This window comes from Pelophylax lessonae (assembly GCF_965119305.1).
Source record: "Pelophylax lessonae genome assembly, chromosome: 3".
NCBI classification, from domain to species: domain Eukaryota; kingdom Metazoa; phylum Chordata; class Amphibia; order Anura; family Ranidae; genus Pelophylax; species Pelophylax lessonae.
The window spans coordinates 381,290,565-381,316,941 of record NC_138770.1 but is presented as its reverse complement, the minus strand read 5'-3'; the positions used below and the strand labels follow the sequence as shown (position 1 = coordinate 381,316,941).

Here is a 26,377-nt window from a genome sequence, read left to right as displayed (position 1 = left end):
ACCCTTTGGTCTCGCCTCGGCTCCCCGGGTCTTCACAAAGGTGTTGGCCCCAGTTTTGGCGCTGTTGCGACAGCGAGGCATATCGATTCTAGGTTACCTAGACGATCTTCTGCTTCGTGCGGAGTCTCCGCAGACTCTGTTGCTAAACTTGGAGATCACCATGATCTCTTTGCAAGAGTTCGGGTGGCTGGTGAACCTGCAGAAGTCATCTCTGGTTCCCACCAGGAGGCTGGAATATCTGGGTCTAATTTTAGACACATCCCTGGCAAAAGTGTTTCTCCCTGCGGAGAAACTCCAGAAGATTCAATCAACGATTCAGTTGTTACTGTCCGTCAACTGGCCTTCCCTTCGGACTTGCATGAGGGTGCTGGGTCTGATGGTGGCTTCCTTCGAGGCAGTACCATTTGCCCAGTCCCGTACCCGAATCCTTCAAAAGGAAATTCTTCTCAAATGGAACCGGAATCCCGATTCGCTGGACAATCGGATCCAACTGAGCGAGCGGACCAGGGAGTCTCTGGTCTGGTGGCTTCGGTCTCCGATGCTCAGCCAGGGGAAGTAATTTCTTCCAATATACTGGACGATTGTCACCACGGATGCCAGTCTATCCGGGTGGGGAGGAATTTTTGGCAAATTATCTGCTCAGGGGCTCTGGTCCCTGGAAGAGTCCAGGTTACCGATAAATGTATTGGAACTGAGAGCGATCAGACTTTGTCTGATTCATTGGACCGAGCAGCTCCGGGGCAGCCCGGTGCAGATCCAGTCGGACAATGCCACAGCAGTGGCTTACGTCAATCACCAGGGGGGCACCAAGAGTGTCCTGGCGGCCATAGAAGTGGCCAGCATTCTTCGTTGGGCGGAACGATTTGTTCCAGCTCTCTCCACGGTATTCATTCCGGGGGTGGAGAATTGGCAGGCAGATTATCTCAGCCGTCATATTCTGGATTAAGGGGAATGGTCTCTTCATCCAGAGGTATTCCACCAACTGTGCCTTCGTTGGGGCACCCCGGATGTGGATCTGTTGGCATCTCGGCTCAACAGGAAGGTGCAGAGGTTTGTAGCTCGCTCCCGCGATCCTCTAGCAGACGCCGCAGACGCGCTGGTCGCCCCGTGGGGGCAGTATCAACTACTGTATGCCTTCCCTCCTCTCAAGTTGCTGCCGAAACTTCTTCGCAGGATAGAGGTGGAGGGAATTCCAGTTATCCTGGTAGCTCCGGACTGGCCTCGTCGGGCTTGGTACGCCGACCTGGTCAGGCTGGTCGCAGACGTTCCTTGGCGACTTCCTCTCAGGGAGGATCTGCTGTCTCAGGGACCGATCTTCCATCCTGCTTTACGATCGCTGGCTTTAACGGCCTGGCTATTGAGACCCAGGTGCTGAAGGACAAAGGGTTGTCAGCTTCAGTTATTCCTACTCTAATTAAAGCAAGGAAAGCGACTTCCAGAAAGGTCTATCATCGCACATGGAAGTCTTATATGGTGTGGTGTGAATCCCTTGGGTTCCCTCCACGTTCTTACTCGGTGGCCCGAATATTGGCCTTTCTGCAAAAAGGGGTTGAGCAGAAACTGTCCTTGAGCACCATCAAGGGTCAGGTTTCAGCGTTAGCAATCTTCTTTCAGAAGCCTCTGGCTACTCATTCCTTGATGCGGAGTTTCGTCCAGGGAGTGCGGCACTTGGCTCCGCCGGTGCGCGCACCCTTGCCGCCCTGGGATCTTAATTTGGTGCTGTCGGTTCTTCAGAAACCTCCCTTTGAAAATATCAGGGAGATTCCCTTGCTTACTTTATCCCAGAAGGTGGCCTTATTGGTGGCTATCACTTCTGCACGCAGGGTGTCAGAACTGGCCGCATTATCCTGTCGTTCCCCATATCTGGTGGTTCATAGGGATAAGGTTGTTCTTCGTCCGAATCCATCCTTCCTTCCTAAGGTGGTTTCAGAGTTTCATTTGAATGAGGACATTGTATTGCCTTCCCTGTGTCCTGAGCCCACTCATCCTCGGGAATTCGCGTTGCATTCCTTGGATGTGGTTCGGGCGATCAGGGTATACTTGAATACTACAGATTCATTTCGTAAGACTGATTCACTTTTTGTGATCACGGATGGCCCTAAGAAGGGGTTGCCTGCATCTGTCGCGACTATCTCCAAATGGATCAGACAGACGGTGGTACAGGCTTATTCTATTAAGGGTCGGGAGCCTCCGTTCCCTGTTAAGGCGCACTCCACTCAGGCGCTTAGGCTTCATGGGCCTTTCGCCACCAGGCGTCAGTGGTTCAGGTTTGCAAGGCGGCTACATGGTCGTCGGTGCATACCTTTGCAAAATTTTATAAAGTTGATGTGATGGCATCGGCAGATGCCTCTTTTGGCCGCAAGGTTCTGCAGGCCGCTATATGAGGAGACCGTTGGTCTACCTCGAGGGTTTTTTTCTGTTGGGTTTTCAGTTGAGTCTCATCCTTTTGTCTGATGAGCCTTTAAGACTTCTAGTTGGCACCGGTTGGGCCTTCCTGATTGGATTTTGATTTCCGTTATGCCACCCCTCATTTGTGGCACTGCTTTGGGACGTCCCAATTTGAAATTAATCAAAGAGGACTGCGTCTGTCAATGAGCGACAGAGAAAAATGGATTTTTGTAAGAACTTACCGTAAAATCCTTTTCTCTTAAGCTCATTGACAGATGCAGTACCCGCCCCTCTATTTTTGAGTTGGGTTGGGTTAAAGTCTCTGACACTGCTTTGTGACATAACTGACATCCTGTAGCAGAGAGAGAGAGGATATACCCTCTGGGACTGCCCCTAAAGTGTGGCCAGAATGTTTTCTTCTGCCTAGTGTCCTACTCCTGTAGAGGGCAGTATAACCCAATTTGATATTAACCACTTGCCGACTTGTCTATCTACGTCGGCGGTCAGCCCCTCACAGGCAAAGTGACGTAGGGCTACGTCACTAGCTTGTGAGGGTCTAGGGAGCGAGCGCGCGCCGCCGGAGGCGCGCTCCCGCGTGGTCACGGACCCCCCCGCGCGTGTTACCGGCGGACCCGATGTCCGCCGGTCACTCTGCGATCGGCGGGGGAGAGGAAGAAAGTCAGGCGGCTTGTGTAAACAAGCTGCCTGTCATTCTCCCCTGTGTATGAAGGATGATCATACGGTTCTACTATGTAGAACCGTTGATCACTCTTCATACATCTGAAGCCACAGCCAATCACAGTAGAAAGCACGCCCCTAGGGACACACATAGCCCCTCCCTTTCAAAAAAAGTTAACCCCTTTACTGCCAGTGTATTTTTACAGTAACAGTGCATATGTATAGCACTGATTACTGTAGAAATGTCACTGGTAACCCCAAAAGTGGCAAAAATGTCAGTCAAGGGTCCGATCTGTCCGCCGCAATGTCGCAGTACCGCAAAAAAATCGCAGATCGCCGCCATTACGCATTAAAAAAAAAAACAACAAAAATCTTTCCCTTTGTTAGTAAACGCGATAACTTTTGCGCAAACCAATCAAAATACGCTTTATGCGATTTTTTTTTTACCAAACATAGGTAGCATAAAACAAATTGGCCGAAAATGTTAAAAAATTTTGATTTTTAAATTTTTTTGGGGGGAAATTTCATATAAAAAAATGTGAAAAGTATTGCTATTTTTGCAAAATTTACGCTCTTTTTTTGTTTATAGCGCGTGTTCAAAAAATCGCACAGGTGTTCAAATACCACCAAAAGAAAGCTCTGTTTGTGGGAAAAAAAGGACGCCAAATTCGTTTAGCTACAGCGTCGCATGACCGCGCAATTGTCCGTTAAAGTCATGCAGTGCCGAATCGCAAAATACCCCCTGGTCAGGAAGGGGGTAAAATCTTCCGGGGCTTAAGTGGTTAATCAAAGAGGACTGCGTCTGTCAATGAGCATTAGAGAAAAGGATTTTACGGTAAGTTCTTACAAAAATCTATTTTTCTCTTAAGCTCATTGACAGACGCAGTACCCGCCCCTCTATTTTTGAGTTGGGTTGGGTTAAATTCTCTGACACTGCTTTGTGACATAACTGACATCCTGTAGCAGAGAGAGAGAGGATATACCCTCTGGGACTGCCCCTAAGGTGTGGCCAGAACATTTCTTCTGCCTAGTGTCCTACTCCTGTAGAGGGCAGTATAACCCAATTTGATATTAATCAAAGAGGACTGCGTCTGTCAATGAGCTTAAGAGAAAAGGATTTTACGGTAAGTTCTTACAAAAATCCAATTATTCTCTGTTTTATAAGTGGTCATCTTCCCTCTGTTCTCAGCTGCGTGAGAGTTGGTAGGAGAGGAAGCAGCAGCACACTGAGCTTCCCAGTAAAAGGCTGTACAGGAGGGGGCGTGTCAGGGCAAGTCTGATAATTGGAGGTGAGCACACTGAGTTCCCAGCATACTTGGAGAACTGACCACGGTGTGCGCTCTTCTGCTTAGTGTGGTCAGTTTTTAATAGGAAAGCAAGGGGACTGGCAGAAACACCAGATATTTCACATAAAGGAAGAAATACAAAGAGAACAGGATACTTTTTCATAAAAGTACATGGTACAGCAGGCACATATCAGAAATATGAAATGCTGGGGTAACAAACGCTTTAAGCTTTAATCTAATTCAATCTGCAATTACAATGCTCTATTGTCCTTCACTCTTGCTGAAATATTGTAAGAGACCGAGCCGAACATTTTAGCAACATGTCTTCAATGCTTATCTGCACTGGTGGGGAAATAGCCCTGTCCTTTTCTTTTAATGGGTTGCGGTGGCAAACAATTTATTTTTTTTTACATGAAAATGCTCATCCGATGACCCCTACCATATTTAAGACTAGAAGGCTATATGTGGTGTAATGACATACATTTATGTCTGTGATTTGTGTTTCCCCTTTCCTTCTAAATTTTAAAGAATTGTTCATTAGAATTTTTGGACAAATGTTACTAAGAATTATAGTATTGTTAAAAGAATAATTTAGAAATACCGGTAGGATTAGTTTATTACTACAATTTTTTTTTTTTTTTTTTGCATATTATTATTGTTTGGTATTGTTAATACCATTTAATCCAAAGTGCTGTCCCCTCTGTATTTAAAATGTGGTCACTTTTTTCATTAATGGAGAGGTGGTGATGTATTGCAGTCAGGCTATACTACATAATAGTATAGTGCCATCTTGTGGTATGACTTGCTAAAATCTCAAATTTGCCTGTGTCATGGTAGTGGATTTAAAATTAGGCTAGTTTTTTAGCTGGATCAATGAAAGTAGGTAAAATAAATATTAAAAATGTATTCAGTGACTTTGAAATATGCATCTAGAGAATGTTCCATAAACAGATGGATGCAATGAAAATCTTTAAATCATGCTATTTGTCAAAGAAAACATTTCTGTTAGTTTATCCAGAAATCCAGGCATGTGGTGTGTACGACCTAAAGTTCTTAGATGCGTATACAGCCGTGGCCAAAAGTTTTGAGAATGACACAAATTTTCACAAAGTCTGCTGCCACACTTTTTATGATGGCAATTTGCATATACTCCAGATTGTTATGAAGAGTGATTTGATTAATTAAAATTGATTGCAAAGTCCCTCTTTGCCATGAAAATTAACTTAATCCCATTAAAAACATTTCCACTGCACTTGTGAAGAAAGCTTCAGGTTGCCCAAGAAAGTCCAGCAAGCGCCAGGACCATCTCCTACAGTTGATTCAGCTGCGGGAACGGCGCACCACCAGTGCTGAGCTTGCTCAGGAATGGCATCAGGCAGGAGTGAGTACATCTGAACGCTCAGTGAGGCAAAGACTTTTGGAAGATAGCCTGGTGTCAAGAAGGGCATCAAAGAAGCCACTTCTCTCCAGGAAAAACATCAGGGACAGACTGATATTCTGCAAAAGGTACAAGGATTGGATTGCTGAGGACTGGGGTAAAGTCATTTTTTCTGATGAATACCCTTTCTGATTGTTTGGGGCATCTGGAAAAAACCTTGTCTGGAGAAGAAAAGGTGTGCACTACCATCAGTCCTGTGTCATGCCAACAGTAAAGCATTCTGAGACCATTCATGTGTGGGGTTGCTTCCAAACCAAGGGAGTGGGCTCACTCACAATTGTGCCCAAGAGCACAGCAATGAATAAAGAATGGTACAAAAACACCCACCGAAAGCAAATTCTCCCAACCATCCAAGAACAGTTTAGTGATGAACAATGTATTTTCCAGCATGATGAAGTACCTTGCCATAAGGTAAAAGTGATAACTAAGTGGCTTGGGGAACAAAACATTGAAAATTTGTGTCCATGGCCAGGTAACTCCCCAGACCTTAATCCCATTGAGAACGTGTGGTCAGTCCTCAAGAGGCGGGTGAACAAAAAAACCCCACACATTTAAACAAGCTCCAAGCATTGATTATGCAAGAATGGGCCCAGAAGTTGATTTTCAGCATCCCAAGGCAAGTTGCAGAAGTCTTGAAAAAAAAGGGTCAACACTGCAAATATTGACTCTTTGCATAAACGTAATGCAATTGTCAATAAATGTCTTAGACACTCATGAAATGCTTGTAATTATACTTCAGTATACCATAGTAACACCTGACAAAACACTAAAGCAGCAGACCTTATGAAAATAAATGTGTCATTCTTAAAACGCTTGGCCACAGCTGTATATTCTCTATGACCAGTTCATAGTCACCAAAGTGCCATCAGCTCTGCTGCAAACCACAATATATTGAGTCTGATATGAGCAAGCAAGTTAATGCAAATATAAAAGACTGGTTGTTAATAGCAACTAGGTACTTAATTTACTTTCACACATTAATATACCCCACTGTTTCTTGGTTTGAGTTGGGAATCCTTATCTGCATACTTGTTCTTGGCTAGAGAGTAAATATCAGCATCAGCATTATTGCAAAAGAACCAACATCTCAGGAGGTCAGAAATGGCAGCCTACATATTGATCCTAGGACTAGTATAATTTTAAAGGTTGACTCTACTTTGCTCTAGAGATCATATCTGAAAACACACCAGATTTATTAGTCAGTTGCAATACCAAGGCCCTGCAGAATAGTTCTAAGTTTATGGTCTTGCGGTGCACTTTTGCGACCTTTTCATTATGTAAAACCGGATTCTCCTAGTGCTTCTGTTTGAACTTTAAGTAATAGGCTAGACATATACTAACCCCTTTTCCTTTTCACAAACTCTTACAGATATATATTGTCACAGATACTTGCTAATAAGAATTTATTTGATTTGTGTCCCTAGCTTACGGAAGAGAAGGCGTAAAGAAAAATATCATAGATAGAGTGTTTGTTGGTGAATTAACCAGCACAATCATGTGTGAGGGATGTGAACAGGTAAGTATATCTTGTTAGTGTGTATGTGAAAAGTCACTGTGGCTTAACAGCTGTGGAATCTACTATGAAACAATGAAATTAAATATAATTTAATTGTATCTGCGATGTAGGGCTTCTTTGATGCAGCAATAAACAGCAGTGTGCAGTAACCCATAGCCACCAATCAGATTTGCACTCACTGTTGTTATCACAGTGAAATATGAATTATGGCTACCATTTTTCTGCAATTTTCTTTGTTTTATAAGCCTGGTAGACTTTGTTTGAAACTGGATTTAGTCCTTTTTTAAATATGTTCTGCTTAAGCACTTTGACTTTTTTATAATAATTGTGCATAGAAAAATGGAGCAATTACTTCTCAACCTTTATTCGGTCGCGGCACAATTAAATCAAATAGTCTTTATTGGTTAAAGGTTGTTTCCTTTTTTCCACACATACAATACTAATCCTACAAATACCACTTCCAGATACAAAAACAATTTCCTGTACCCCTTTATCGAACGTCGTTCACCATAAGTATATATCATCATTAATATAAAATAAACAATTTTTATTACTACCTATAATTCGTATCTCTTTATTTTCATATATATTTTCATCTCCTATCTCTCACATTTCTTAATATTATAAAAAATTGGAAGAAAAAAGAATGTATTTCTTTCTCTATATACCTTATTTATTTTACCTATAACCTATTAACCACTATGTTTCTTGGGACTAGTTCAATAGTGTCCAACTATGGTTCCCATATTTTCTCAAACTTCTTTAAACATCTATTGCTAATATATACATGTTTCTAATGTATTATCATGTTATTAACCACCTTTACCCATTCCCCTTGTGTCGGTGGGGTAGATGCCAGTCACCTCTGTGCAATAGTTTTTCGGGCCTGGAATAAACATCTAAATACTGAAATCTGTATAACATGGTACTGTGTTCCCATCCATATAGCCCAATATACATACCATGGGGTCTAACCCAAAGGATACCCAAAATACAGTATTTTAATGGCACTGATGCTAATAAACAATGGGTAAAATAAGTATTGAACATGTCACCATTTTTCTGGGTAAATCTATTTCTAAAGGTGCTATTGACACTTGAAATTCTCACCACATGTCCGTAACAACCCATGTAATCCATACATACAAAGAAACCAAAAGTTATAAGTTCAGAAATTAAGTTTTGTGTAATAAAATGGAATGACACGAGGAAAAACTATTCAACACGTAACGAAACGGATGTGCAAAAAGGCATGGAAAACACCAGCTCAAATCTATCAGTGATTAGAAAGCAACCCTGCCCCTTGTCACTGCTAATTAATATGCACTGGTTCAGTCTCAACTGATGGCCTATAAAAAGGTGTCTCATTACCAAAGTGTCACACAAGAAACATCTCATGATGCGTAAAAGCAAAGAGCTCTCTCAAGACCTTTGCAATCTTATTGTTGCAAAACATACTGATGGCATTGATTACTGAAGGATTTCTGAATGTTCCAGTGAGCATCGTTGGGGCCATAATCTGGAAGTGGAAAGAACATCATTTTACCATAAACCAGCCACGATCAGGTGCTCCTCGCAAGATTTCTTACAGAGGAATGAAAAGAATTATCAGAAGAGTTATCCAAGAACCGAGCTTCAGAAAGACTTGGAATTAGCAGGTACAATTCTTTCAAAGAAAACAATAGGTAATGCACTCAACTACCATGGCCTGTACGCACGCTCACAAGGCAAGACTCCATTGCTGAAGAAAAAGCATGTTGAAGCGCAAATAAAGTTTGCTGCACAACATTTATAGAAGCCTGTGAAATACTGGGAGAATATAATCTGGTTAGATGAGACCAAAATTGAACTCTTTGGATGCCATAATACCATGTTTGGAGGTCAAATGGCACTGCATATCACCCTAAAAACCCCATACCACCAGTGAAATTTGGAGGTGGGAACATCATCGGGCTGTGAGGCTGTTTTTTAGCATACAGTACTGGCAAACTTCATGTGATTGAAGGAAGGAAAACCTCATCGTGTGGGGCTGTTTTTCAGCATACAGTACTGGCAAACTTCATGTGATTGAAGGAAGGAAAACCTCATCGTGTGGGGCTGTTTTTCAGCATACAGTACTGGCAAACTTTGTGTGATTGTAGGAAGGATGAATGGAAAAATGTACCAAGACATTTTTGATAAAAATCTGTTGTCATCTACCAGGATGATGAAGATGAAATGAGGGTGGACATTTCAGCAAGACAATGATCCCAAACACAAAGCCAAGGAAATTCTCAATTGGTTTCAAGGAAAACATAGCTGCTAAAATGGCCCAGACAATTACCTGACTTGAATTCAATAGAACAACTATGGAAAGAACTAAAGATCAGAGTTCATAGAAGAGGCCCACTGAACCTTCAAGATTTGAAGACTGTGTGGAAGAATGGGCTGAAAATCACACCTGAGCAATGCATGCGACTAGTTTCTACATACAGGAGGTGTCTTGAAGCTGTCATTACCAGCAAAGGATTTTGTATGAAGTATTTAATATTTCTGTTAGCATGTTCAAACTTTCCCCCCGTGTCAGTGAACTTATTTGTATTTGTTTCTTTGTATGTATGGATTTCATGGGTTGTTATCGACATGTGGCGAAAATTTTATGTCAGTAGCACCTTTAGAGATATATTTACCTAGAAGAATGGTGACGTGTTCAATACTTATTTTACCAGCTGTATATTTCCCCTGCTCCCCTATTCTACTCCCCACATAACTCACACATCACTCTCTACATGGGAGATCAATGTTCCCTTTTAACACTGCTTTAAGTTTGATAGTGTATAACTCCAAAATCAGTCCCCTAAAGGCAGTCGCATAAGTTATCGGAAGAAGATTGGGTATCCCACTCCACTCTAATGAGGTCTTTTAAAATGTAATATCCAGAGCATGCCAAATTTGCAAATACCTGTAAAAGTACTGATTCAATATAAACTGCATGATTTAAAACTATGAGAAATCCCAAGGCACCCCAATTTAAAATGTAAAAAAGTAAATGCTCAAAGCCAATATTGAATCAGATCCACCGATGATGTACACAACCACCTAGATTAAATTAACCTCACATCAGTAGTCCTCCATCACATCTTTAAGGTCATTAGAATGCATTAAGGTACAAAACCTTCTCCCTTTAGAACTACTTTAGGTGTTCCATTTAGTTTCTAAAGAGAGACAGTCCCTCCAAATGAGGGACAGTTTGAAGGTATGTGACTACCACTAAATATTCTCACATGCTGCCATGCTAAAACTTAAAATAGTAAATGGCATTTTTTTTACAAGTTGCCTAGTGAATATTTTGTTCCTGGAAGTTTCTGAATGTAAAAGGTTTCCCAGACAACCCTTTCTATTAACCTCTAATATGTACAGTACATTCATTAGATCGCACCAGAGCCACTCTTTTTCCAAAAAGGGAACCCCAGTTTTTATTTAATCATACTTTGAGGGCCCAGTTATACTATTGGACATTATACCGTATGCGATGCGCACGCACACTACTGTGCGTTGCGCAAAATGGTACATCCACTTTTTTGGTGCGTTAGGCAGCCCTATCTTAATAATAGGCTGACTAAACACAGAGAACGTTAACACATGGCATAACACATGTAAGCTTATGCAGTGTAATCCATGAATGGGCCCTAAAACTCTGCATTCACCAGACTAGCAAAGTAGCTCTTATCTGAAACCTTTCAGGGTCTTGCGGGTCTTTCTCAAACTAAATTCAGGTATTCAGCTCTGAACACGCATATTCAAGATGTGATTGAACTAGTTAATTATAAAGTACTTCTTTATAATAACAGTTACTACCATGTAAAATTCCACGCAGGCATACAGAGACTCCCTAGGACCTGCTATTCCAGATCATCTTGTCATATACTTTTCTGCCTCTTCTGTATGCAATGGCTTTGGTTGTGTTGAATTTTCCATAAATATGTTTCATTCGGACTTACTGGAGTTGTGGTTTCTGAACCTACCGTGTGTTAGCTTGAAAAAAAGTATTGTAAAAAAAATAAAAAATATACACTACTGATGACGAGATTTTGTGGAAAGTTGTTTAATGGCAGTAAATGTGTTTTTGTTGTGTTCTTTGTTCTAGATTTCCTCTGTGAATGAAGCATTTATTGATCTTTCACTGCCGATTGTAGAAGGAAGGGTACGTGAGATACATTTTTTGTTTCATTTATTTTTGTGTAAAGACAGCCAGGGGTTATACATAATATTTGACCTACAGTACTGCTAGATAATGTCTTCTGACTGACTCTGTATCATTGTGTTTTTTTATTAAAAAAATAAGGCTAGGTGTACATTTGAGGTTGGGTTGTAAAAACATTCAGCTTAGTCATGTTTTTACTGCCCCTCAACCGCTCTCTCTTAAGCTGAAAAGGCAGCAGACAGGGATAATATCAATAGAATAGTGCAGCGCAAAGACATAAATTCTCATAAAAAAAGTAAAAATAAAAATGGATAAAAGTTTACATGAGTTCATGAAGAAAGGGACAAAGATCCCTAATGGTATATAGATGTGAATCAAGGCAAAGAAACTAAGTGTCTCCATCCCTGTAGTGCCTCTACCAAAGACCTATATGGCCTCTCACCTGACACGTATGACCCCTGAGTAAACAGGCAGGTCAAACACGCTGCCCTTGACAGGGTAAACCTTCTTAGGCCAAAAGGAACGATCCCTTCGTGAAAATAACACAGCCGGTATGTAGTAAATAAAGAAAGTACTCTCTGCTATATCAACATTTATTAAATTAAATTAAGATTAAAAACTTACAAGTCTGGCATTTAAAACTAAGTGCAAGTATCGAGAGCTCAGTACATCCTTATAACCAAGAAGATGGCCACGGGTGAAATCACTATATTCTCTTTATTTGCTTTACATACCGGCTGTTTTCTTTTCAGGGAGGGATCATTCATTTTGGCCTAAGGAGATTTACCCTGACAAGAGCAAGTGTGCTTGGCCTACCTGTTTACTCAGGGGTATTGTGTGGCAGGTGAGCAGCCATATATGTCATTGGAGGCACTACAGGGATGGATACACTTGGTTTCTTTGCCTTGATGCACATCTATACACCATTTGGGATCTTTGTCCCTTTGTTCATGAACTCCTATAAACTTTTATCCATTTTTATTTTTAATTTTTTTATGAGAATTTATGTCTTTGCGCTGCACTATTCTATTGATATTATCCCTGTCTGCTGCCTTTTCAGCTTTTATTCATTTTTACTTTTTATATGTGAATTTATGTCTTTGCACTGCACTATTTTATTGATTATATTTCATTTGGGGCATTGTATCATTGGCCTTGAGTGCATAGCTGCATTTTTAGTTAGGTTTGTTTTGCGCTGATTATATTATATTTCTTGTCTATAGCAAATGGGAGTATACATATCTCGGGCCTTGCAACAGTTACCATCCAGTAGCAATTGGCAGGCAATACCGCCAGCCAAACACGACCCAATCACCCACTTGGGGAGTTAAAACAGGCATTGAAGAGATGACATAATGCTTCTTCACCTGTTAAACGCTCTTTAAAAAGTGATCCAACATGGATCATCCTTCAGAGGGTACTCACCACTTTAATCCCTTCTACAGTTTATAACTCTAGTAGAGATGGTGGTGTCATCCACCTGGATGTACAGTGTGGCAGGGCTGTGTAAATCTCAGGACAGGATGGAAAGAAATAGCAAATACTTTAGCAGATAATCATATATGTATGTCATCTGTGCATTTTGTAGTTTGCCTGGAGATTAGACCTCATTTTCTAAGCATTAGAATGTGAAGCCAATGACCTTTTTGCTAACTTTGCATCATTTATTTGTGGTCCAATATACATTAGGTATCCAAACCTGTAGTTTACGGAAAAGGAAGCAAAGTAAGAAGTACCCAGGGAGATGACAGTACTCTGTGCAACTGTTTGAACAATGTATCAGGAAGGATACAGAAGAAAGACTCACCAATAAAAGACGGTGTAAGTGTAAATCTTGACAATATAACTCCTGCCCAGGCCAATTTTCAGCTTTCAGCACTGTCTCACTATTTGAATGACAATTGCGCCGTCATGCAACACTGTACCCATTTTGTAATTTTTTTTCATACAATAGAGTTTTCCTTAGGCCAAATGGTATACTGCTACATTTCTTTGGTAAAAATAACCCAAATCATTGTATATTATTTAGTCTGTGGGAAAGTTAGAGTCCATAAACTATGATGAATATACATAGCAGTGTATTTTACTGTTGTAAGCAACCAGCGAACAACACAAATGTACACAATGAGTGACATGAATGGAATCCATCCAATGTTTAAATTGTCATGTGATCTGCTGTGATTGGTCACAGCAATCACATGGTGGTATCAGCAGCAGGCCGGTACACAGGGGGTGACAGATTCCACTGCAACACAGCCCGTGTGTCATATAATACTCGCCCACAACAAGAGACAAATGACTGCTGGGCGGGAAATAGTTAAACATTCAAAAAAATAGATGAAAGTTCAATGCTTCTATAAATGAGGTAAGTAAGAGATAAGCACATTGGGATTTCTGGGTCAGAAATGACAATAGAAAATTCTTCCATTTATTATGAGAAATTAAATTCTGCCTGAAAAGTGAACTGATCCTTTAACCACTTGACCTCCTAAAGATTTATACTCCTTTCATGACCAGGCCATTTTTTGCGATACAGCACTGCGTTACTTTTACTGACAATTGCGTCATGTAACCCTGTACCCAAAAAAAATTGATGTCCTTTTTTTCCCTAAAATAGAGCTGTCTTTTGGTTGTATTTGATCACCTCTGAATTTTTTATTTTTTTGCACTATAAACATTAAAAGCCTACAAAATTTTTACCTACTGCTATAAAAAAAATTTAGGAATCAAATCTTCATAAATTTAGGTCAGTATGTATTCTGCTACATATTTTTGGTAAAAAAATTCCCAATAAGCATATATTGATTGGTTTGCGCAAAAGTTATAGCATCTATAAACTTTGGGACGTGGTTTGCGCAAAAGTTATAGCATTTAAAAACTACCAGGAAGTGCCAGATCACATACTAGGTACGTGATCTGGCACAGTAGAGCCGCCTTGCCGCCGTATTATATGGTCGGCAAGCAGTTAAATAAACAAACTGAAGATAAAGGCAAATTGGTTGCCATGCAAAGCTGCTCTAGTTTTTATAAAATCCATCACTGTGTTTTACATAAAATATTGAGTATGCTGAGGTTTGTACATGTCTGTTACACTCTTACTTGTGGCACAGTCATTATGGCTCCGCTCATATATTGGTGTCCTGGATCGTCGCGATTCTGCCCACAATCCCGAATCACGGGAAATTGTGGGATGCCCGTGCGATTCCTGTCTCTTCCTAGGGCACCCCAAACACGGCACAATTTTGCAGCGATTGTCGCCCGACGAATCGCGGTAAAATAGCGCAAACAGAATTGCGGGACACCGGTCGCCCAAAATAAGTTCTTGCGACAGGCATCCCGCAAATCTGTGATTTTACTGCAACTCATCGTGCGACAATCGTGGCAAAATTGCGCCGTGTTTGGGGTGCTATTGGAAGTGACAGGAATCGCACAGGTGTCCTGCGGTTTGCCGTGATTCGGGATCCCAGACACCAATATGTGAATGAAGCCTTAAGCTTATTTTCTGGATAAAAGCACTGTGGCATATGTGTGCTGACTATAGAGGGAGTAGGCTCAAGTTTTATTTAACTTTGTCCCTTTAAGACTCTCCCATTGTCAGCGCAATTTGATCACACCCATGGTTCGGTGAATCGGGCTGAGCACACCGATTTGCCTCTTCACACCATTTTTTTGGGAGGGAGGGGATTGGAGTATATAAAAAAAAAAATGAATAGCCCTGAGTGCCAGATATGCTGGATACACCAAAAAAAAAAACCTGTAGTTTCCATTTAGCTGTTATATCATAATCTTTTTCATTTTACTTTAGGACCAATGGAGAAGAGAAAAGCAGTCAGCCTATGAATCCACATCTAATGACAACAAAAACCTTGAATTAATGCAAGAAAACAGAGAGAAGTCTCAAGTTGGTACAAATAACAATGTTTGCAAGACTGTTAAGACTGGCAGCCAATCGGATGGCAGTGAAAGAGATAAGGACAGCCAGCTGGAAAGCAGTGGAGATGCAGATAGCGAAGCTTCAGAGTGTGAGAATTTATTAGCCCAAACGGAAAACAACAGTCATACAAATCATAAAACTGATGGAAATCATTCTGCCATCAATGATTTCTTACGCTCATCACTTGATGCTGTCACTGGGCCTCTGTCAAAGCTCAGCCTGAATCCTATGGAGGAGAACATGGGTTCTTGTGAAGAGGAGCCTTGTTCACATCCAAAGTGTGTGCTATCCCAGAATCCTCAAACTGCTTTCCAAACACTCTCCCAGGGCTATGTAACTAGCTCCAAAGAATGCTCTGTGCAGTCCTGTCTCTACCAGTTTACATCTGTAGAGCTCTTGATGGGGAACAACAAACTGCTATGTGAGAAGTGTACTGAAAACAGGATGAAGTATCAATGGAAAACTCATTCTGCTGGTAATACTTATAATATACTTTTTACATTTTTTTTTTTGCTGCAGACACACGTCTGTCTTTACAGATGTGCTGTCTTTTTCCTCCAGTTGAGGTAGTGGTATTCACTACATAATTCACTGTAGTACATCAATCATAAAATGTTAACTTGTCTTTAACCACTTAAGCCCCGGAAGATTTTACCCCCTTCCTGACCAGGGGTTTTTTTGCGATTTTTTTTTTTTTTACTGCGTGACTTTAACGGACAATTGCGCGGTCGTGCGACACTGTACCTAAACTAATTTGATGTCCTTTTTTCCCACAAACAGAGCTTTCTTTTGGTGGTATTTGATCACCTGTGCGATTTTTTGATCATGCGCTATAAACAAAAAAAGAGCGTCAATTTTGCAAAAATAACCATATTTTTCACATTTTTTTTATATGAAATTCCCCAAAAGAAAAAATTTAAAAATCAAAATTTTTTAACATTTTCGGCCAATTTGTTTTATGCTACATATGTTTGGTAAAAAAAATCGCAAAAAGCGTATTTTGATTGGTTTGCGCAAAAGTTATCGCTTTTACTAACAAAGGGAAAGATTTTTGTCATTTTTGGTGTTTTTTTTTTTTGGTTCGAACATTTTATTGGAGAACAAAGTAAACAGGTAACAACAATTGGTAAACAGAGTGACAAGATAAGTACAAGCCAGATGCGCTCACAAAATAATGCTTACAATAACCATGGGTCAAACTTAGAAGTAGGTAGATAAGAGGCAACCAGGGGGGCTGTGGCCAAGACTCTGCAACCGGCGTAGCCAACCCATAGGCACCCCGTAAAGGGAACACTCTGTGCCCAGGTGGGGAGGCGCGGCCAAGCAGCAGGCGAAGCAAGGGTGAACAAAGCCCAGTAGCTCGGTAGTACGTGAGAAGGGATAAATGTGTGCGATAATCCACATGGTAATGCAACTAGACGGGGGAAACAGAGGATACAATAAGTAAAACCAGGAAAAGCAGGCCAAACCAGGGAGCCTGCGGGGTGCACTCTGTAGTTCTTGACAGGCTCAAACAGGTGTGTTGTTGGTGCCAGAACAAATCACGTGGGGAGGCGGAGAAGGAAAAAAGGGGAGGGGGAGAAGGGAGGTTCGCCGGGGGGGGGGGGCAATGAACAGGGAGTAGTAGCCAGTAAGCCTCAGGTTATTATCAAGGCAGTAGGAGGGAGGTATCAAAATTGGATGGAAGAAAATTGTCAACCCAAGGTTGCCAAAGTCTACTGTACTTGTCTATTTTATCTATTAGAACCACCTCAATTTTGGCGTGTATCATGGCTGTGGTGACCCGCTGCTTGACCTCAGGCAAGGAGAGGTGCGGGGACTTCCATGCTCTTGCAATGGTTTGTTTGGCTGCTGTGGTGATTTGGAGGAATAGTTTGTGCTTAGAGTTAGATACAGTGTCCGGCTTCACATTGAGTAACGCAAAGAGGGGGTCAGGTGCGATTGATTCAGCCATCAAGGTAGAGAGGATTTGGAAGACAGCTTGCCAGAAGGTTTTTACTAGTGGGCAAGTCCACCAGATGTGCATGTGTGCCCGCCTCCAGGCAGCCTCGGAAGCATGTGGAAGAGTGGGAGGGTAGGAATTTTGCAATACGTGAGGGTACCAAGTACCACTTTGTAATTGGTTTCCAAGGCAACTATATTTTGGGAGGCCGCTTTTGTCACTTGCCAGATCTTAGCCCAGGCCTCAGTATCTAAGGAGGACCCCAGATCCTGTTCCCATTTAGCAGCATAAGTGGGGGGGGGGTGTTGTCAGGGGAGTCCGTGAGTCTGGAGTACAGCTGGGAAATGAGGCCCCGGGTGTGTGGGTCACGGTGGCAGGTATGTTCGAAAGCTGTCATGGTGGGCAGAGAAGAGTCAGTGCGGATGCAATTGGCGTAAAAGTGTTTTAGTTGGAGGTAGCGGAAAATCTCAGAGCTCCGTAGGTGGTGGGACTCACAAAGCGTAGAGAAAGGCTTAATAGTGTCGGATGCTATCAGAGTGTGTGCCCGAAGTAGACCAGCTGACGCCCAGTGTCGGAAGGACGATGGGGATTCCCAGGCCGGGAGAAAGGATGGGTTGCGTAGAAAGGAAAGCAGCGGGTTGTGTGGTGATTGTAGCTTGAATTTGAATTTAAGGGCGTCCCAGAGGCGTAGGGAGTGGCGCATGACGGGATTAGAGATGGACCTACGATCGGGGGGAGTAAGCCATAATAAGTTAGCTACAGAGAGGGGGTCGCATTCAACCGTTTCCAGGGATACCCAGAGTGGGACTTCGCAGGTGGCATGCCACTTGGGTAGTTGGGCCAGCTGGGCTGCCTGGTAGTATTTGGTAAAGTGTGGGAGGCCTAGGCCGCCTCGGAGTTTGTGGAGAAAGAGTGTTCTGCGGGGTATTCTAGGTCTAGACTTGCCCCAGACGTATGTGAAGGTGCGTCGCTGAAGCTGGCGAAGGTAGTAAGAGGGGACATTAATCGGGAGCACCCGGAAGAGATACAGAATCTTAGGCAGAATGGCCATCTTAGCGACAGTGATGCGCCCCATCCAGGCTAGAGGTATGGAGGACCAAGATGTCATCAAGTTCGTGAGATGACGAAGCATGGGGGGGTAGTTAGCCGAAAACAGCTCCAGCGGGTCCGCCGTCAACTTAATCCCCAGGTAGGGTAGGGAGTGCTGCGCCCAGGAGAAGGGGAGCACCACACGTAGTTGTAAAAGGAGAGAAGGGGGCAGAGAAACATTGAGAGCACGCGACTTACCAGGGTTAACAGTCAGGCCTGAAAGGTGTGCGAACTGGGACAGGGTAGCGAGGAGGTTGGGTACCGAAATGAGAGGGGACGTAAGGAACAAGAGGATGTCGTCCGCGAAGAGACACAGTTTGTGGTGGAAGCCCCCAAATTCAAGTCCTTTTATGTCTGGATTGGCACGGATTTTGTGTGCTAGGGGCTCTATTGCTAGTGCGAAGAGGAGGGGAGATAAAGGGCAGCCTTTCCTAGTGCCAGACCGAATAGGGAAGGGGGATGAGCGGAAGCCTGCGCAGCGGACAAACGCTGACGGGCAAGAATAGAGCGATGATATCCAAGAGAGAAAGTGAGGGCCAAAACCCCATCTGTGTAATACGGTTTGTAAGTAGGACCAGGAGAGGGAGTCAAATGCTTTTCTAATGTCAAGGGAGACAAAGCAGGCAGGGGTTACGACGACGTGCGAGATAGGTTAAGTGTATAGCCCTGCGAACGTTGTCTCCGGCTTGTCAGCAGGGAATGAATCCAGTTTGGTCTTTATGGATTAGGGAGCCTATGATTGGGTTAAGGCGTGTAGACAGTGTTTTGGCCATCACTTTGATGTCTGTATTTAGAAGAGAGATTGGGCGATAATTGGACCAGGAGGAGTCGTCTGTGTGTGGTTTGGGAATCATAGAGATGGCCACTTCCAAGGAATCTCGGCCAAACGTATGACCTTTGAGTATTGAGTTGAAAGCATTGGAAAGCATGGGGGTCAAGAGTTCGGAGAAGCGTTTATAGTAGGAAGCGGTGAAACCGTCGGGACCAGGACGTTTGTGGAGTTTAAGGGTTTTTACTGCCGCTTGAATTTCCAGTTCCGAAATAGGCTGTTCCAAGGTTTCCCGGTGGGTATCAGACAGGACAGGTAAGGCAATATCGGAGAAAAACTCTGAGAGTTGGGAGTCAGTCGGGGTTTGGGAGGAGGAGTAAAGTTTGGAGAGCTGGCGTCGGAATGTGTCCAGTATTTTGACGGGGTTGCTAGTGTGGATCGTGGGGGAGGTTTTCAAACGGATCGGTTTGCGGGCAACGTCGACATTACGTAGGGAGAGGGCGAGAAAAGTGTCCGGTTTATTCGCTTTGGAATAAAATTTATGACGAGTACGTCTGAGCTGTTTTTCGGCTGCGTCCGTAAGGAAGAGATTCAATTCCAGTGTAGCCTTGTCAAAAATTTGCTTGTTTTCAGGGGTGGGGTGGGCCTGGAAGCTGCGGTGGGCTTGATTAAATGCAGAATCCAAGGCTTGATAGGTGAGGCGGCGTTCCTTCTTGCGCCTGGATGCTAGGCTAATGAGAGTACCCCTGAGCACGGTCTTGTGCGCTTCCCAGATCGTGAGTGGGGAGATATCAGTGGTGGTGTTGTGAGCGATGTAGTCTTTGATCGCTGAAGCAATCTCAGATCTGTGAGAGGGATGGGCTAGCAAGGTATCATTCAAGACCCAGGAGAATGTGTGTTGTTTAGGGATTAGGGAATCAAAAGAGGAAACCACAGCAGCGTGGTCAGACCAGGGAATAGGTACGATTGTTGAGGCTAGGAGGGAGGGGGAGGTGGCCGCAGGGACGAGGATATGGTCTATGCGTGAGAAGGTATTATGTGGGTGGGAGTAGAAAGTGTATTGCCTCTTGGACGGGTTATGTTCACGCCAAGTGTCAACAAGAGAGTGATTGTGGAGCAGTTGTTGAAAGGATAGGCGGTGTGGGGATGGAGAAGCTGCGGCAGGGGACTTATCTAAGGACGGGTATAAGACCTGGTTCGAGTCACCACATAGAATGGTCGTACCTTTTTTGTGCAGTTCCACAACTTGAAGAAAGCGTGTAAGGAAGGAGCTGGGATTGGTGTTGGGTGCGTAGTATGAGGCTAGGGTCACTTCCATGTCCAGCAAGGTGCCAATAAGGATAAGGTATCTACCTTCAGGGTCCGCTATAGATGAATGGAGCACAAAAGGAGTAGTCCGGTGGAAGGCGATCATCACCCCTCTCTTCTTGACAGCAGCTGAGGCTGTGAAGAACTGAGGAAAGGAGGCAGTTAGGAAGGTAGGGGTATGTGAGGAGGAAAAATGAGTTTCCTGTAAGCAGGCGACATGCACATCTAGTGAAGCCAGTGAGCGAAAGGCCTTGCGGCGCTTTTGAGGAGAGTTAAGGCCTTGGACATTAAGTGATAGAATATTCAGGGTGGCCATGGGTCATTTGGAAGAAAGCAGCAGGTGTTTTTTTTTTTTTTTTAACGAGTAATGGCGGCGATCTGCAATTTTTTTTTTTGCGGGACTGCGACATTGCGGCGGACAGATCGGACCCTTGACTGACATTTTTGACACTTTTGGGGTTACCAGTGACATTACTGCAGTAATCAGTGCTATACATATGCACTGTTACTGTAAAAATGACACTGGCAGGGAAGGGGTTAACTGTATTGGAGAGGGAGGGGTTAAGTGTGTCCTAGGGGCGTGTTTATAACTGTGATGGGACATGGCTACTAGTGTAAAAACAGAGATCAACAGTCCTACATAGTAGAACCGTCTGATCTCCATTTCTACACAGGGGAGAATGACAGGCGGCTTGTTTACATTAGCCGCCTGCCTTTCTCCCTTCCCGGCGAACGATCGCGAATGACTGGCGGACATCGGGTCCGCTGGTCACACGCACTGACTTGTTAGGGAACGAGCCAAGGTGGGCGCGCACCTCAGCGGGCGCGCACTCGCCCGCTGTTGGCTCACAAGTCAGTGACGGGCTAGTGACGTACCGGTACGTCACTTTGCCTGGCCGTCGGCAAGTGGTTAAGTAAAAGTCTAAAAGAATGAATAAAGGCAGCTTTCACTGAACCGTATGTAGCATTTATGTAGTTGGATGTGTTTGGTTTCCCTTTAGACATCTATATGTGGAAAACCTCATAAACCTCCAGGTTGTTCTGAATTTTCAAACAGTGGGACAAGGGTATAGAAGGGATTATACTGCAATTAATTCCGAACACTTGCATTGCATACCCTCCTTCCTAAAAATGTTAGTTATCTAGATGTATTTGGCTTTCGTACGTTAAACGTAGAATTCCTGATCTACCTACTTTTCTGTGTTAGGGACTCAGGCAGCCAAGCATTCAAGCAGTGAATGCATGAAGATAAAAAACCTTCTGCCTTTACAGCTCCTTTAACAATCACTGATATAGATAATGTACCTATCTGAGTAATAAAGCGTTATTTTTTTGTAATATTTTTGATAAATAAGTAAAAGAGGGCAACCTAAAACGAATGCGATATTTGACATTGTTTTTGAATTTTCAAGGTGCTCATCGGGAATTTTGGTTGTAATTTTTCCCTTTGAGGGCTTCATCCTTGAAAGTAGTTGCTTACAAACAGGTGCTGCTGAAAACTGATGCCATAAATAAGGCATGTTTGTGAAAAGTGGGATATTTTTCTTTGGGAAGATAAGAGCCGGTTCACACTACTCCGACTTGGGACACGACTTGTGTGCCCTCGAGTCGCCCCAAGTCTCTTGTCATCACAAATTTAATGTAAATGAATGAGAGCCGTCTTAATATGCACTACTGAAGTCGCTCCGACTTCAGAAAAGGTTCCTGTACTACTTCAAGGCGACTTCTATCTGACTTGTGCACATAGACTTCAATGGGAGTCGCCTCTAAGTCGGATCCTTATCTATTTTCAAGCAACTTGTTATCAGACTTTCCAGGAAGAAGAAAAAGATTAGCCAGGCATTCCTCACAGACAAAGTCGCCTGTCATTTAAGTCTCTTCAAAGTAGTGCACAAGTCTCTTCCAAGTCTCTAAACAAGTTTCTTCAAAGTGTTGCTCCTTCATGGGGCGACTTTCTGGTCGCGGTAGTGTGAACCGGCTCTAAAACTTATACAAGTCCAGTAAAGAGACACTGTCAAATTTTCCAAAGGGTAACTGCAGTTTTACAAAAAATGTCCCCTAAAAAATCAACATTTTTAAGTAAGTTTATGATTTTATTTTGGGCCACATTCACAGTTGTCTTGAACCGCATGTTGGACACCCCTGGTCTGCTGTGTTGCCCAACCCTCAGTTGTATTGCTTTTGGATGTCTCAAATGTGAATAACACCTGTGTCCTCAATGGACAAAAAATTAAGATAGGATTTTTGTACTAACTATAATTCTTTTCTTGGCGTTCATTTTGGGACATAGCTCCTGTCCCCTTGTATATTTGCTCATGCGCTTGGTACTTTTTTGCTACACAACTGAGGCATGCTGGTAGCAGGAGGGGTTATCCTGGACGGTCATACATAAGTGTCAGTGTCCAATCCTCCTGTTGGTAGGCAGCCTTGTATATATATAAATATATATTTCGTAAATATTCTGTGACATCTGCGGCAACTGCTACAGTGATTGTCCGCTTTCATTGTGCCCATCAGGTATGAGATATGTATATTTACCTTAATCTAAGCTGGACCAATTTAACTAGGCAATAAAGGTCATACTTAGACTTCAGATTGTGTTCTTGTATATTAGAAGCTGAAGTCAAGATTTGGTTTTGTCCAAGTGCGTACCCTCAAATCTTTAGAACAATATTTGACCTAATAACTTGTGCCTGATTTTAAGCATTCTGTGATATTACTGATATTTGATTACCATTCTTTACATACAATTGGTCTGTACGTACTGCACTAGACATACATAGTTCACATTTAAATAATATATTTACAGCAGTGCCACCCAAAGTCTGTTTTTAGGTACTACTACTTACGTTTAAGGCAAAGATTTTTCTTTTCATATAAACTGATCCAGAGTAAGTGTGCAGATCAGGAGTTCTGGCTTCCCTTACTTGTTCTGGGTCAGTTATTCAGAATATCGATGTCAGAGACATTCAGGCATCTTGCACTTTTGTTCATGTTCATTAACATATTTGTCAAAATTGTCAAAATACAGTCTTCCATACAAAATGACTATGTTAGCTGCATTTTATTTACTGAATAGCTAACTGACATCTTACAGGTTGAGCAAATATATGTATATTTTGGGATAGCTTAGCTTTTTATTTTAGTTAAATAGTATACACTGTGCATTTGTTTGTTTATCTACACTATATTGTCAAAAGTATTGAGACACCTGCCCTTACACGCACATGAACTTTAATGTCCTCTTAGTCTTAGGAGTGTGTCTATGGATTTGACCATTCTTCCATTTGTGAGGTCAGGCACTGATGTTGGACGAGAAGACCTGGCTTTCAGTCTCCACTCTAATTCATTCCAAAGGTGTTCTATCAGGTTGAGGTCAGACTCTGTGCAGGCCAGTCAAGTTCCTCCATCCATGTCTTTATGGACCTTGCTTTGTGCACTGGTGCGCAGTCATGTTGGAACAGGAAGGGGCCATCCACAAACTGTTCCCACAAAGTTAGGAGCATGAAATTGTCCAAAATGTCTTGGTATGCTGATTCCTTAAAAGTTCCCTTCACTAGAACTAAGGGGCCAAGCCCAAACCGCTAAAAAATAATCCCACACCATAATCCCCCCTCCACCAAATTATTTAGACCATTGCACAAAGCAGGGTCAATAAAGACATGGATTAGCGAATTTGGGGTGGAGGAACTTGACTGGCCTGCACAGAGTCCTGACCTCAACCCAATAGAACACCTTCGAGATAAATTAGAGCAGAGACTACGAGCCAGGCCTTCTTGTCCAACATCAGAGCCGGACCTCAAAAAATGCGCTTCTGGAAGAATGGTCAAACATTCCCATAGACACACTCCTAAAGCTTGTGGACAGCCTTCCCAGAAGAGTTTAAGCTGGTATAGCTGCAAAGGGTGGGCCAACTCAATATGGAACCCTATAGACTAAGACTGGGATGCCATTAAAGTTCATGTCAAGTTCATATTCTTGCATTAACATTTTTTTTAAAGCCCTTAAAGTAATTAATAATATTTTTTTTTTTACTCCTAGAGGATAAACAAGGTAGTGTCTATACAAATGCCAGAAAACAGCTTTTGATTTCTGCATTACCAGCTGTTCTTATTCTGCATTTGAAAAGGTTCTATCAGGTAAGTTGCATCACTGTGGAAAAACATGTTATATTAATGTTTGTAATTAAAGTGTATGTATGTCCTAAATAGTTTTTACTCTTTCGTTCATTGACAGACACAGCTTCTGATTTCCATAACCGTTGGGTTATACTGCCCCTACAGGAGTAGGACACTAGGCAGAAAAAAAGTCTGGCTACGCCCATGGGCAGTCTCAGGGGGTATACTCCCTCTCTCTGCTATAGGCACTCAGTTTTTTTCTGCCTAGTCAGGAGTAAGGACCTAGTTCCTTGGTGGGATCTTTGGTCCTGGCACATTTTTTCTTTTAAGATATAAATTTTTGCTCCGGGTTTTTTTTCTGTGAGATCTATAATCAACTGCCAGTGGTCACCCCAGTCTGGCTAGCGAGCGCATGCAGACCTCAGCCCCGTGCTAGTTCAGCCGCGACATTGTCTCATTGGATGGGGGCTGGCCTGCGAGTTGAACGCCTCGCTAGGTCGCATACGACTGGGTCTTGGCCCAGTTCCTCCTGGCCGACAGCCTCCCTAATTTGATGGAGAGGGGTTCTGTCTGGAGTGCTGCTTGCCTGGTTACTGGTATGGTGAGTAGCTGCCCCCCCTCTCCCCCAAAGGGTTTTGGAGTGGGCGTTGGCCCCTCCTTGGGATGGTGAGACCCCTGGGTTCCCCTCCTTCCCTTCAGGCACCCCCCTTTCATCTGTCCCCCATCCTACCCCCCTCCACATATGCACATATGGTGGGACAGTTTGGGTGGTCTGGTCCACCTCCTGGGGTGGGGGGAGGGTGCTATGCTGGCGATGGGGGCTGGGGGTGCGCCACCCGCGACCAGACAATCGACTGTGTGTGGGGGGATTGTATGTGGTGGGGGATCCTCCCAGGGCCCCTGTCCTGCCTGAGTCTGTCCTTGAGGCCTAGCTTCCCTCCTGGGTCCCTGCAAGTCTCATGGTGCCGCGCGGGGCCACTATATTGTTGAAGTCTGTGTCTATGCATAGTGGCTATGTTTGTAATTCGGCCATTTTGCAGTGGTTTTCCATTGAAAATAGTGGCTTCCATGACAGTGGAGCCCTGTGGGCAGCTCTCAATCTTTTTTCTTTGTCTGTTTCTTGGTTGGTTCGGAGTGGTACAGTGACTGTTTTTTTTTTTTAACGTCCACTGGCAAAGCTGCCACTTCTCTGCACTTCCATTATGGGAGTTACGCCACTTCGCCCATCCTGTAAGACAACTATTGTCACCGTAGGAGACGTATCTAGTATTTTTGGTTTTTCAAAAACTGCCCTTCATAAATACTTAGAGAGATTCTGCTGCTGACATTGGCCCGCAAAGTGGCAAGTTGTCCTGTGACCAAGACTCCTTTTGGCATAAGTGGTTCCTTCACCTGAATGAGGACATTGTTCTTCCATCAGGGTCTCCAAAGCAGTCCACCCTTAAGAAGTGGCCTTATACTCCTTGGATGTAGACAGGACATTCAGGGTGTACTTAAAGCGGAGTTCCACCCAGTGCACATTTTATTTTAAAAAAATACCCCCGGGACAGTCAGGGCTAGTACATTCCACAATGGCTAGCCTCTCATCTGTCCCGGGTTGCACTTACCTTTTAGGAGAAATACTTACCTTGAAAAAGTATTCTCCAGCGCTGCCATCTCAGGTGTGGGCAGCTTGAAGCCAGCGCGATCCTCTTCGGCGTCCTGTTCCTTCTTCTTCGGTCCCACGAT

The 26,377-nt window shown here is 43.2% G+C and overlaps 1 protein-coding gene across 1 annotated transcript in view; it reads left to right on the top strand.

Annotated features, from left to right (window-relative positions):
* USP45 (ubiquitin specific peptidase 45) overlaps positions 1 to 26,377 on the top strand; it is a 333,185-nt gene that overhangs the window by 291,170 nt on the left and 15,638 nt on the right. The window contains exons 11-15 of the mRNA XM_082250245.1: positions 7,215 to 7,306; positions 11,433 to 11,489; positions 13,179 to 13,310; positions 15,295 to 15,898; positions 24,573 to 24,670. Of these exons, the coding sequence (XP_082106371.1) occupies positions 7,215 to 7,306; positions 11,433 to 11,489; positions 13,179 to 13,310; positions 15,295 to 15,898; positions 24,573 to 24,670 (983 nt within the window). The remainder of the gene's footprint in view (positions 1 to 7,214; positions 7,307 to 11,432; positions 11,490 to 13,178; positions 13,311 to 15,294; positions 15,899 to 24,572; positions 24,671 to 26,377) is intronic.